Source organism: Cicer arietinum, chromosome 3, assembly GCF_000331145.2.
Source record: "Cicer arietinum cultivar CDC Frontier isolate Library 1 chromosome 3, Cicar.CDCFrontier_v2.0, whole genome shotgun sequence".
Classification (NCBI taxonomy): Eukaryota; Viridiplantae; Streptophyta; class Magnoliopsida; order Fabales; family Fabaceae; genus Cicer; species Cicer arietinum.
Genome location: NC_021162.2, coordinates 7,226,174 through 7,238,870, shown reverse-complemented (window position 1 = coordinate 7,238,870; position 12,697 = coordinate 7,226,174). Strand labels below are relative to the sequence as shown.

The window sequence follows — 12,697 nt, the reverse complement described above, 5'->3', positions numbered from 1 at the left end:
CGAGGAAACTGTCAAATAAATACTCATTCTTGTCTCCGCATAAGATGTCGATGTTCAAACTCGATCCAGACAATGTAAAACACTACATTGTAGATATGTTTTTAAGAAATAAAGAAAGTGATAAATTGTTCTTGGCACCATATAATTCAGGGTACGTAATTTTATCTTTTTTAATTGATGAGAATTTAATTTATTAGTTGTCTATAAACAAAATTGCTTAACCAATTTTTTGTTGTTGTAGGGCACATTGGGTGCTATTTGCAATCAATGCGGTCTCTGAAGTGATATACTATTTGGATCCCGTGCACGGCGATTACACCAATCACCCCGGAATAAAGAATATGCTCGACACGTAAGTAATATTCATTTATTTCTTACATATATATATTTATATATATATATATATAAATATATATATGTAAGAAATAAATGAATATTACTTACGTGTCGAGCATATTCTTTATTCCGGGGTGATTGGTGTAATCGCCGTGCACGGGATCCAAATAGTATATCACTTCAGAGACCGCATTGATTGCAAATAGCACCCAATGTGCCCTACAACAACAAAAAATTGGTTAAGCAATTTTGTTTATAGACAACTAATAAATTAAATTCTCATCAATTAAAAAAGATAAAATTACGTACCCTGAATTATATGGTGCCAAGAACAATTTATCACTTTCTTTATTTCTTAAAAACATATCTACAATGTAGTGTTTTACATTGTCTGGATCGAGTTTGAACATCGACATCTTATGCGGACACACACACACATTTTACAGCGCTTTTTTTAAAAAGCGCTGTAAAATGTTGTTCTAAAGCGCTTTAATGGTGCACCTTTTACAGCGCTTTCGTGAGAAAGCGCTGTAAAATGTACAAGAAAAGCGCGCTGTAATATGCACACCATATATGAAATTATGGGTGGGCATTTTATAGCGCTTTTTCGAGAAAGCGCTGTAATATGCACACCCATATATGAAATTATGGGTGGGCATATTACAGCGCTTTTGTGAGAAAGCGCTGTAATATGCCCACTCGTATATGAGTTATGGGTGTGCATTTTAGAGCGCTTTTTTGAGAAAGCGCTGTAAAATGCACACCCATAACTCATATAATGGGGTGCATATTACAGTGCTTTTTGTGAAGAAGCGCTGTAAAAGGTGCATAACAAGCGCGCGTTGTATTTACATGTTTTATAGCGCTTTTTTAAAAGCGCTGTTGTATCATTTACATCGCTCGTTTCCACAGCGCTTATTTTTTTGAAAAAGCGCTGTAAATGGCTTAAAAAAAGCGCTGTAAAATCCGTTTTTTCGCGTAGTGTAAGTAACTTAATATGTGTTTAAATTGAAAGATGAAGAAATTATTATTAAAATGATACCATTAGTTATTTTACAACTATCTTCAACATAATTGAAACGTCGATCCTCAAGATTATAATTCGAGCTATTTATTATGAATTTTTATTTAGACTATTGATAAGAGAGAAATATAAAAAGTTAATTGAATAATATTGATAATAAAGATAATGAATTATATTAAAGGTTACATAAAATTACATAGTCACTTATAAGTAATTGATGGGTCATTTGTCAATCACGAGACCAAGGAAAAATATGTAAGTGTAAATAATAGAAGTATTATGTGATTGTAAGTATTTATTATTGACCACTTTATAAATCAAAGATGCAATTGTTAGTTTTGGTAATAGTGAGTTGTGAAGCTATAAAATTACTTATTTGGTTGGTAATAGTGAGTTGCAAAGTTAGACATTTATGTTACAAAGGGGAATTAGTTTTCTTCATTTGCCTGTGCATAAACAATTGCAAGTTGAAAGTGGGAAGACTCATTTTCCAAATGTAGCATTTGTTAATGTGTTTGGAAAAGAACATCCTGGATATGTTTGTTGTATGGGACTTGGAATAACACTATCTCAAATTACTACATCTACTTCTCACTCTGTAAGATCAATGTCTTCCTCCGAAGCTAATGAGAAGATGAAGAAAATGCAAGCTGAAATCGATAGACTTAAAAAAAGGGATTCTGAAGTTGATATGTTGAAGGAGCAAATTGCTTTATTGTTGCAAATGCAAAATTCTAGAGAAAAAAAAAGGTAAAATTGTTTTCATAGCAAACTTGTTTAAAAAATCATGTGAGAATTGTTTGTCCTTGGTTAAAAATATCAATTGTGTAATGATTACTTCTAGCTATATGAGAAATTTAGTTAATTAGTATTTGATAGTATTTATCAAGATTCATTGAGGTTCATATAAACTTTTTTTTCAAGCAACATGCATAGAATCGTCAATAGATGGTAGACGTTCATTTGAGTCTAGTTAATCTGAAGATCGTGGAACAACATCATTAGGGGTTAATTAGATATTTTGATGAACTTCTATGTTTGATGGGGTTGTTTTGTATGTTTAATCACTTCACTAATGTTTTAAATATTTAAACTACTTTATTTATTATTTTAGTTAACTTCAATGTATGAATTGGTGTTATTTCTTTTGAAAAAAAATTATATAAATTGGATTTAGGTACAATAATTATATAATTGTGTATCTAAATTATCTGGATGATATTTATGAATATTTTTTATTTTAATTAATAAAAAATAGGAAAAAAGTGTATCATATACATATTTTTTATTTATTTTAAATTATTGGGCTTGCGACAGTTGAAACTGTCTCAAAATAAATATAGCAACAGTTGATAACTGTCGCAATTTTTTAGAAACAAATAAATTCGAGTGTGTTTAACTGTCACAAAATGTATGTCGAAGCGGTTAGAAACCGTCACAAACATTGTCGACGGTTGAACGACGCATTCCTGAACCATCGCAAATGGTCTCACGATGCACGAATATGCGACTGCCGCAAAACGTCGCAATCATCCATTTGAGGTGGTTATAACTATCGCACCGCCGCAAACCAATTTTTTTCTTCGTGTAGTGTTAGATAAAAACTAATTAAAGTAAAACTAATTAGTCAAATTAACTAATTAACTAATTAATTTAATTAATTAACCACTGAAATCTCTAACAATATTAAAATGGACTACACGTACTGTTTAAGGCCAATCCTAATAGGTTAATGGGTCTTCTCAAACCGAGCTAAAAAATCCTATTTAAATACAAGTGAAATAAATATTACCAGAGTCAAATACTAAAGGGTTGCAGATTTTCAGAATGTAATTTTTTTAATAAAATTTATTTAAATTCTATAATATTAAATAATATAATTTTTTATTTTTTAAAAGTCTGCAATTTTTTACCTACTGTAGCATCTTTCTAAATAATGTTGACGTTCTTTTAAATATAATAAAAGAGATGTGCTGTAAAGCCAATAAACACGAAAATCCGAATAAAGTTTAAAACTGACAAAACATGATATAGTGATAATAATGAAATGAATGGTGAATAAATAGATAATTTTAAATTAGGCTAAATACCACTTGTGGTCCCTTAACTTAATTTCAGTTAACGTTTTAGTTTTTTATCTTTTTATTTTTTGATTTGGTTCTTTATCTTTAACAACATCAAATAAAGAATGAAAATATGAATTTATTTGAAGATTTGCGTTACGATTTTGATAAAATTTGTATTATAATGAAGAATATAATTAATTTTATGAGTTTTGTTTAAAAATTTTGATGAATTTTTGTAAAAAAAAAATGATAACATTATTGATATTTCAAAACATAAAAGATTAAATTGTCACTTAAAATTAAAATAAAGGACTAAATCGGAAAAAAAAAAGATAAATGACTAAAACGTTAACTGAAATTCAGTTAAGGGACTATAGGTGGCATTTAGCCTATTATTTATCATAATTACTTATAAATTCACCTTTATAATTAATGATAATTGTCGATTTGATAAATATTTTACATTAACGGTGCATTAAAATTTAAATAAAATTATAATAAAATATTATTATAAACATTAAAATGATCTCAATAGTTTTTTCATCATAGTACTTAGAATTTGTTTTGACCTTGAGAGGAGATGAGGACTTGATCGATGGGATTTGATAAAGAAGATCGTGAAGTTTTTTAAAGATAGATAATTGGGGTGCAGGAAGAAAGTACGCAGGTACAGGATTAGCCAGGTGCAGAAAAGTATGGTTCAATACAATTAGAAAAGCCCAATTAGGATAGTAGTAGCAGAAATAGGGGTGCAGAAAGAAGTCTGGCCCAAAATACATTCCTAATAATTAAATTAAATGAGTAGTGGTAGGAACGCTTTCTTTCAAACATTCTAAATTTCTAAAATATTTCTTCTTGTCCTTTTCTTTCTTTTTTTTCTACTGAGTAAATTTCTGAGATAATAAAAACACGAAACATTTATTTTACTCATTCATGCTAACATCTTATTTCCCAAAATGCCCATATTCAAATACGATACATTTTCGACGCATTTTAGTGCAAATTTAATAACTTTTTTACTTTATTTTTCACATTCCTTTGAAACTTACTTCAATAAAAAAATTGAATATTTTTATCTAAAAAAAATTATTTTAAAGTTAAAAAGAAAATATGTCATCATTAAATTGTTACATGGTGACATTTAAATATAAAAAATATACTGATTTATGTTTGAAAAAGTATCAAATAAGTTATTTTTTTGATAAACTCAGAGAAGAATATAAAGAAATTCTTTCAAGTTTTGAAATGATATAATATTTTATCTGCCATATTGTGCACACAAAATACCTTGATTTAAAAATAAAATAAAAATATTGTATGAACATGTTTCAGGATCTCATGGAACCAGATCATTTTATTTTTAGCGAGGCTGACCCATATAAAGGCCTAAACATATGAGACATTACATAACCTATAATGGTATTTAGTAAAATTACTAAGTTTTTTCATGAAAAACTATTTTTTTAGATATTTTAAAATAAAAAATTATTTATTAAATTAATATAATTGATTTGAAATAATATATTTATTTCAATAGATAATTAAGTCAATTATTTTAACATTTGTTGATATAGTATTAGTTTCAGAATTTTCATTTTATTTTTAAGTTTGAAAATGTTAGAATATAATGCCTTTTTATGAAGTACAAAACTTTTTTTTAGAGTTTTTGTATTAAGTACAAATTTATTTATTTTTGGAGGTATAAAGATATTACTTTAGTGGTTTTATCTTTGAGTCAGCCTTTATTATTATCACTCTATTTGTGAATCTCAAACTTTAAACTCAATCATAAATTTGCTGTTTTATGAGTTCTTTATATAAACAAAAATATTTCTTTGACACCCATTTTTATAAGTTTAATTACTATTTTAGTCTCTCTTTTATACTGATTCATGAAATTGATCTCTCTATTTTAAAAATTGACGATTTTGATCTATCTCGTTGATTTTTTTAACTAAAAAATGATAATGTATGATGTTTTAATTAATGTGACATATGATATGATTATGTAGAATAATTAAACCCATGAAATTAAAATAAAATACTGTAAAAATTTAGATTTCAACTTCGGAAATTTTTCATATTTTAAATTTAATTATTGATGATGAATAATTAATGCATTTAGATGGTCTTATAACATATAATTAAATGTCACGTCATTAAAAATACATCAAATCGTTATTTTTTTAGTTCAAAAATATGAGACAAGACAAAAATTGTTAACTTTTAAAAAAAAGATGATCAATTTTGTAAATTGGTGAAGCTTAATTACAATTTGAGTCCCTCTGTTTATACTCATTTACGAAATTGGTCATCCTATTTTAAAAATCGACAGTTTTGGTTCCTCTTTATGATTTTTTAACTAAAAAATGATGTGAGAAGTTTCAAATAACATGACATATAATACAATAATGTAAAATAATTAACACCAATGAAATTGAAATAAAACGCAGTAAAAATTTAGCTTTCAACTTCTGAAATTTTTCATATTTTTAATTTAATTAATGACATATGAATAATTAATTCATCTAGATGGTTCTATATCATAGAATTCTATGTCACGTCGTTAAAAATATTTGGATTATGCGTTTTTTTAGTTCAAAAATCTTAAGGAGAGACCAAAACTGTCGGCTTTTAAAATAGGAGAACCATTTTCGTAAATTGATAATAATAGAGGGACTAAAACTGTAATTACGTCAATTGATAATAATAGAGATATCATGACTACAATTTAATTTTTTTTATATACATGCAAGATCTAATTAATTGCATGCAAAAATATATATAATTTAATTAAGTATATCATTAATTAAGACAATGTTAAAAATTATAACTAATTATATAGTTAAATTAACCATATTGTTTACTATAAAAATTTGAATTAATCATTTACTCATTCCAATTAACTATATTTATGTCATGAATTGACTATATTTTTTTATGACTAACAAAAAATCACACTGGTGTAGAAAAAGTAGATGTTGATCTAATATAGAAAACAGTTTTCTAGAAGATTAGTCTTTGGTTAGCTCCTAAAGCCATTGTTGTTACAAATAGATGTTGGCCTCATGTATTTCCATAAGAAACATAACATATTCTGACTTCCACTCTCAAAACAAACCACTTGATCACCAATTCTTTATCTTTTGTTCCAATTGGTTGTATTTGTTTTGGTTTATGATAAATTTGGTATCATCTCATTTTATATCATTTAATTAAATGTCTTTTTATGTAGATTTATTCAGATAATAAAAGCAAAATCAACAAATGACAAAAGATAATCCAAATGCAACAACGAGAATAGTTGAGTGCTGTGGGACCCACCAACAACTTTCTTTACATGAAATGTTTTTAAGTCTTAAAAAAGAAGACCCTTTCATCAACTACTTCCACTTAAGTAATTTTTAAATCAAATTACCCCTCAAAAGTTTTGCTTTATGCAATGCCAATCCATCCAGCTACCATCAATTAATTACATCTTAATTCTTTTTTCCACATGACTAGATTAAAATAATCGTTACATAATCTATAATGTGTTAGTATTAAAAACTACAAGGTCGAGTAGATGAATAGAAAATTCACAGTGAAAATAAGTTTGTAAGTTTGATTGAAACTAAAATAAAATCATATTGAATATTAAAAAATGATGAAATTGAAATACAAAATTTCTATTCATAGAATATATTTAAAGTTTAACTATTTAAGTAACTATCAAACTAAATTTAACTAATTAAATTAACTTAAATTAATTTTATTATTTCTAATAGCCTTCTACAAACTCGGAGTAAAAGATTTACTTAATATGAGTGTGGATTATAAAGCCTAAACATGAAGTGGAGACATAAAAAAAAAGAACGAAACCCAAAGTAAATATAGCTTAAGCTTTGTGAGGACTTTTGACCGGCACAAAATACTAATTTTTTTTTTGTAATATTGGACCTGAGCTTCTTCAACAAGATATGATCTCCCGATGGATTTTATTTTCTTCTAAACTTACCACATTATTTTCTACTTTGGATTTTGTTCTTTTTTTTTGTATGTCTTCGCTTCATGTTTGGACTTTGTAATTCAAATTTTGATTAAGAAAATTTCTTATTATGAGTTTGTAGTGTAATTTGTGGCAATTTAGACTGTTACAAAAGATTACTTTTATATATTTTTTTTAATTTGATAAACTTTATGAGGGCCTATACCTTCACAAAATGTTTGTCAGATTTAAAAAAAAATCATCAATTTATAAGGGTCTTGTCTGCCAAAAACTTTGTGACCAATTTAAATGTGAGATATTTTGTAGCTTTTTGAGATTTTTGACTTCCGTAAAATACTAATTTTCTTGTAGTGTTGATGAGTTTGAGCTTCTTCCACAAGATATGATTTTTCTTTGGATTTTATTTTCTTCTAGACTTACCTCTTGCATACCACATTGTTTTCTACTCTTGACTTATGTTCTTTTTTTTAGTATGTATCCACTTCACATTTGGGCTTTGTAATCCATACTCAGATTAATGAAGTTAGTTTGAGTTAATTTAATTAGTTCATTAAACTTAATTAATTGATGAATTAATTAATTAAATTTCAAATATACCATATAAATAGAGGTGTTGTTTCTCAATTTCATTAACTTTTAGTAATCAATATCATTTTATTTTACTCTCAATCAAACACACAAACTTATTTTTAATATGAATTTCATCTTTATCTATTCTACCCTTAATTTGTAATATGATATGAACAACAATATCTGATTGTTGTGGGACCCTCCAACAACTTTCTCTACCTGATATGTTTTTAAGTCTTAAAACTGAATACCCTTCCACCAACTACTTCCACTTGAGCAATTTTTAAACCAAATTACCCCTCAAATTTTTTGCTTTATTCAATACCAATCCATCCAGCTACTATCAATTAATTACTTCTTCATTTTATTTTCCACAAGACTTGATTAAAACAATCATTATTTTATCTATAACGTGTTAGCCCATTGGTTTTTATTTTAGACTATTAAATATCACATCATCAAATTTCTTAACTTTCTAACAATATAGAATATAAAACAATGTCTATGAGATCCAGACCAAAACAAAGAAAAACAATTTCTATAAGACTATGAGTCTATATGTAAAAGGTTTTTCTCCTTATTTATTAAGTCATACGGATAAGAAATTCTTGTAATCATCATTGTGTGGTGAACCGTTATTTTGATTAGTTTAACTGCGCTGCTGTTTTAAAAAAATATTTTTTTCATGTTTTTTATTTTTCAAAGTGGTTACTCTATTCAATATTATTATAAAAGTGATTATGTGATATTTAATATTTAGACTTTAATTTGACATTCGGTTGTGTCATTTAGAAATTTTGAATGATTCGATTTTTTTCTAGAAATATAATAGCAATTGAACAATTCGTGAATATAGATTTTAATTTGAAATTTTATTGTTGTCTCTATTGGGGTCATATCCATCTTTGTCTTTGTAGTCTTATATTCATATTTATTTTGTTTTTTCTTTTGTAATTTAATTTTGAATACTTCTTGTAGGTTTTGTAATTCTGTGATTTTGTTTATAATATAAATTTGTCATTAATTTTTCTTTTTATATACTTTTTTAAGTTTATTAAGAGATTTCTTACTTTGGAAAATAAATTATATATTTATATCTAAAAATATTAAATTTCAAACAATTGAGTAACAAATAAGACTGTCGAAAAATATTGAGAAACAAGTTCAAAATGAGTTATATAATAACAATCATGTGTAAATATCATTCTAATTGCTAAATGCATACATCAAATTTATAAATTTATATTTTAGTACTTATTAAAGAGCAACAAAATGGTACTTAAATATTAATTTAGTTAAAATTATTAGATTGAATATTATATTTTGATTAAAAATTAAAAATTGTGTGTGTAAATTTATGATAATATTTATCGTTTTATTTGTAAATTTGAAAACAATAAAAAAACAAAAATTAATGGTATAAGAATTGAGAACAAATATAGCCTTGCATTAACAACCAATAATGGGATAACCAGTCCCAAATTTTTTTAAAGGCATTTATTTCTTTAATATAACATCCAATAAATAATTATGTGTTCATGAAGTGTTGCTTGGCGAAAAGTTGAACTTTTGTCATAACAGAAAAAGAAAGTTTAACTTCTTAATTTTAAGAGACGAAAATATTTGTTAAAGACAACTATAAAATGGTTACCAGTGAAATCTATTTCAATAAATAATATTTCTATTTTAATTAATATTTTATTTTTGAACTTCTTATACCTCTCTAAAATCCTAAGTGACTCACCCAATATCTCTAAGTCACCTTATAACTTTTTATTATATTTTTAAATTAACCCGTCTGTCTAATTTTTTTTTTTTATAATATTGGTTATTTGTATTACAAAGATGTTAGGCACAGGACACTCTATGGGATGTATATTCATATATACCTTAAGGCAAATAAAGATAAAAAATAATAATATGATAGATATGATGATATATTGATTATATAATAAAAATAAATAAAGAAAATAAAATATTAAATGAGTATATAAAAATTATAAACGTGTATATATTGTACAAATACATGCAACACTCTCGGCTAAATAAATTAGAAAATTAAATTAATTTTTTTGTTAGTTTGTAGTTATATATGCGATTTTTATCTTTTAGTATATCGTAGTTTCGATTTACTCTTCTTTTGTATAAATAAATTACTGGATTTAAATGGATTCTATATTCACGCTAATTGTTTTAAGATATTGGTTCATAATATGGTATTAGAAGAATGCTCCTTCATCTTGCTTCAATTTTTTTATTCCGATGCATTTGGCTTGTTGATGCATTTGTATTTTAGACTTTCTAACAATAATATTAGAGTTTGGTTTGACTTGATTGGGAGCAGGAGGGTTTCCCTGAATTGAATCAAGAACGTGGAGAGTCTCACACTTGAATGAGAGAAGTTGATGTATCAAGTGCGAGCTTACGACAAATAAGTGAAAAATGCACCCCAAATTTAAGGCATTGCTACATATTGTATAGGAGTTAGAAGAACCACATTAGGTAGAAGAATAGATTTGAAGCAACATATAAGTAAAATGACTCATATATTTAATGTATTAAGATTTTGAGTGAAGTTGTTATCTTCAAATCACTTACGTAGTTGTCCTTAATCTAATATTATAATCATCACATAATTTAAGGTTCCTCTCAGAATTCCAATAAATCCAAGAGTATATGATTTTGAGACAACCTTCCTCTATATATAATAATTTGAGAGAAGCACTCATAGATGAAAACTTCCCCTAATTAAAGTGATATAAAAATACACATTTCTAAAATATATGACATAACAAAATCATAATGATGAAGATGACTATTTCTTTGAGGGAAATGAGAGGACCTTTGCTCTCCTTTGGACCTAAAAAAGAATTACCAAAGCCTAAAGAGATCAAAACAACTTCCAACAGAACCAATACAAGAAACAATCAACAATTAATTATTAGTTTCACGCTTGGGACAACTTTAAAGAAAAAAATACCAAAAATATCATTTGCAAATAAAATGCATGGACATTTTAGTAATTAATGGACTTCACATGTAATTTTTTTGGGACTATTTTTGCTTATATTACGAGACGGATGATGTAGTATTTGTATATGTGCACTTGTCTACTATAAATTATATGATTTGCCCAAAATCAAATCATTAATAACAAGGTACAAAATAAAAGAGGCAAGAAATTTTGTGAAATTAAAATGGGGCCTAGTAGTACTTTATCAACCAACTCCACCATGAGTGTATCATCAAAAAACTTGAGTTCTCCAATTCCTTATCTCTTTGGTGGTCTAGCTTTCATGCTTGGAGTCATAGCAATAGCATTATTCATCCTAGCATGTTCTTTTCGTAAACAACATTCATCTTCTACTACTTCTAGTGATCATGAAGAAAAACCATCCAACATGCATGTGGTGGATATGGATCAAGTGAGTTTAGAGCCAAAGATTGTTGTGATAATGGCTGGAGAGAGCAACCCCACTTATTTGGCTGAGCCGGTCTCATCCATGTATGAATCTTCTACAATAGGTATATAGTGTAAAAGCAATGGAGACCGTTAAATTTAGAGACACATTTTATCTTTTTAAATCAAACAATTTTTACAACTATTACATACAGTTGCCGTAAATGATTCAAATGGTATATAATGTAAAAGTAATGAAGACGATTAAAATATTATCGTACAACTGCTATAGAGGATTCAAATTATACCATATTGATAAACAAGCCCTTTAGTAGTTTTCCTTTTCAGATTAATTTTTCATGTTTTGGTTTAATAAATCTCTTTTTATATTAATATATTTTTATATTTTTAATATATTTATTAAAATACTGCAAATGCAAATGATATGTGATAGTTTTGAGTTTCAACATAGTTGAAATATAATTCTATCGAAATAATTTTGCCCTTTAATTTTTCCGTAAAAAAATATATTTTCCATTAACTTATATAAATACCATTCTGTAGTTTTTCAATTAAATTATATAATTGACTCTACGAGATGTAAATTTAAGAGAATTAATTAGATGTGATTATTATGATACAAAATGTTGAAATTCTTTTTTTATCGTGTGTTTCATCTCTATCCTATCTTATGTGAGGGGGAAATCATAAAGGTGCCATGAATTATCGTTGAATTAGGGGAATGACATGATTTGTCAAATCTTCTCCAGAAACATCATTAGAGAATATAATATATGCATATTATTTTGGATTTAATTATTTTTTGAAGCAGGTTGTTATATTTATACCAAAGTTAGTTATTATGTTTAACTTAAAAAAAAAAAAAAAAAGAAATACTACATAATTAAAATAATGGTTGAAGCTATTAAGAAGACATTATTAGAAATCAATGTTTTATTTGTAGATCTTTTTGCGAAAATAATTCCGCGAGTAATACATCAGGATTTTTTATTTGTTACAGATTTATATGCGATTAAATATCCACAACAAATGTCATTTTTTTTTATTGATTTGCGTGGAGAAGACTCTACAACAAAGGAAAGTTTATGTTTTTTTATGAAAAAATTTGTAGGTATATTTTATGCGGAATTTCGTGGCAATTTATATATTTTTATTTTTATATAACTAAATTTTATAGTTTTAGTTGTCTTTAGTTCTAGTTGCATTTGATTCTAGTTGTATCTGGTTCTAGTTGTGTCTCGTTTTGGTTTCCTTTGGTTCTAGTGTCTCTAGTTCTAGTTACCTCTAGTTCT

At 26.4% G+C, this 12,697-nt stretch overlaps 1 protein-coding gene across 1 annotated transcript; it reads left to right on the top strand.

Annotated features, from left to right (window-relative positions):
• The first annotated feature begins 11,181 nt into the window (after positions 1–11,181).
• Positions 11,182–11,517, top strand: LOC101489259 (protein GLUTAMINE DUMPER 5-like). The gene has a single exon (XM_004491705.4). It carries the CDS (start codon positions 11,182–11,184, stop codon positions 11,515–11,517), a length of 336 nt encoding a protein of 111 aa, XP_004491762.1.
• Positions 11,518–12,697: the final 1,180 nt, after the last annotated feature.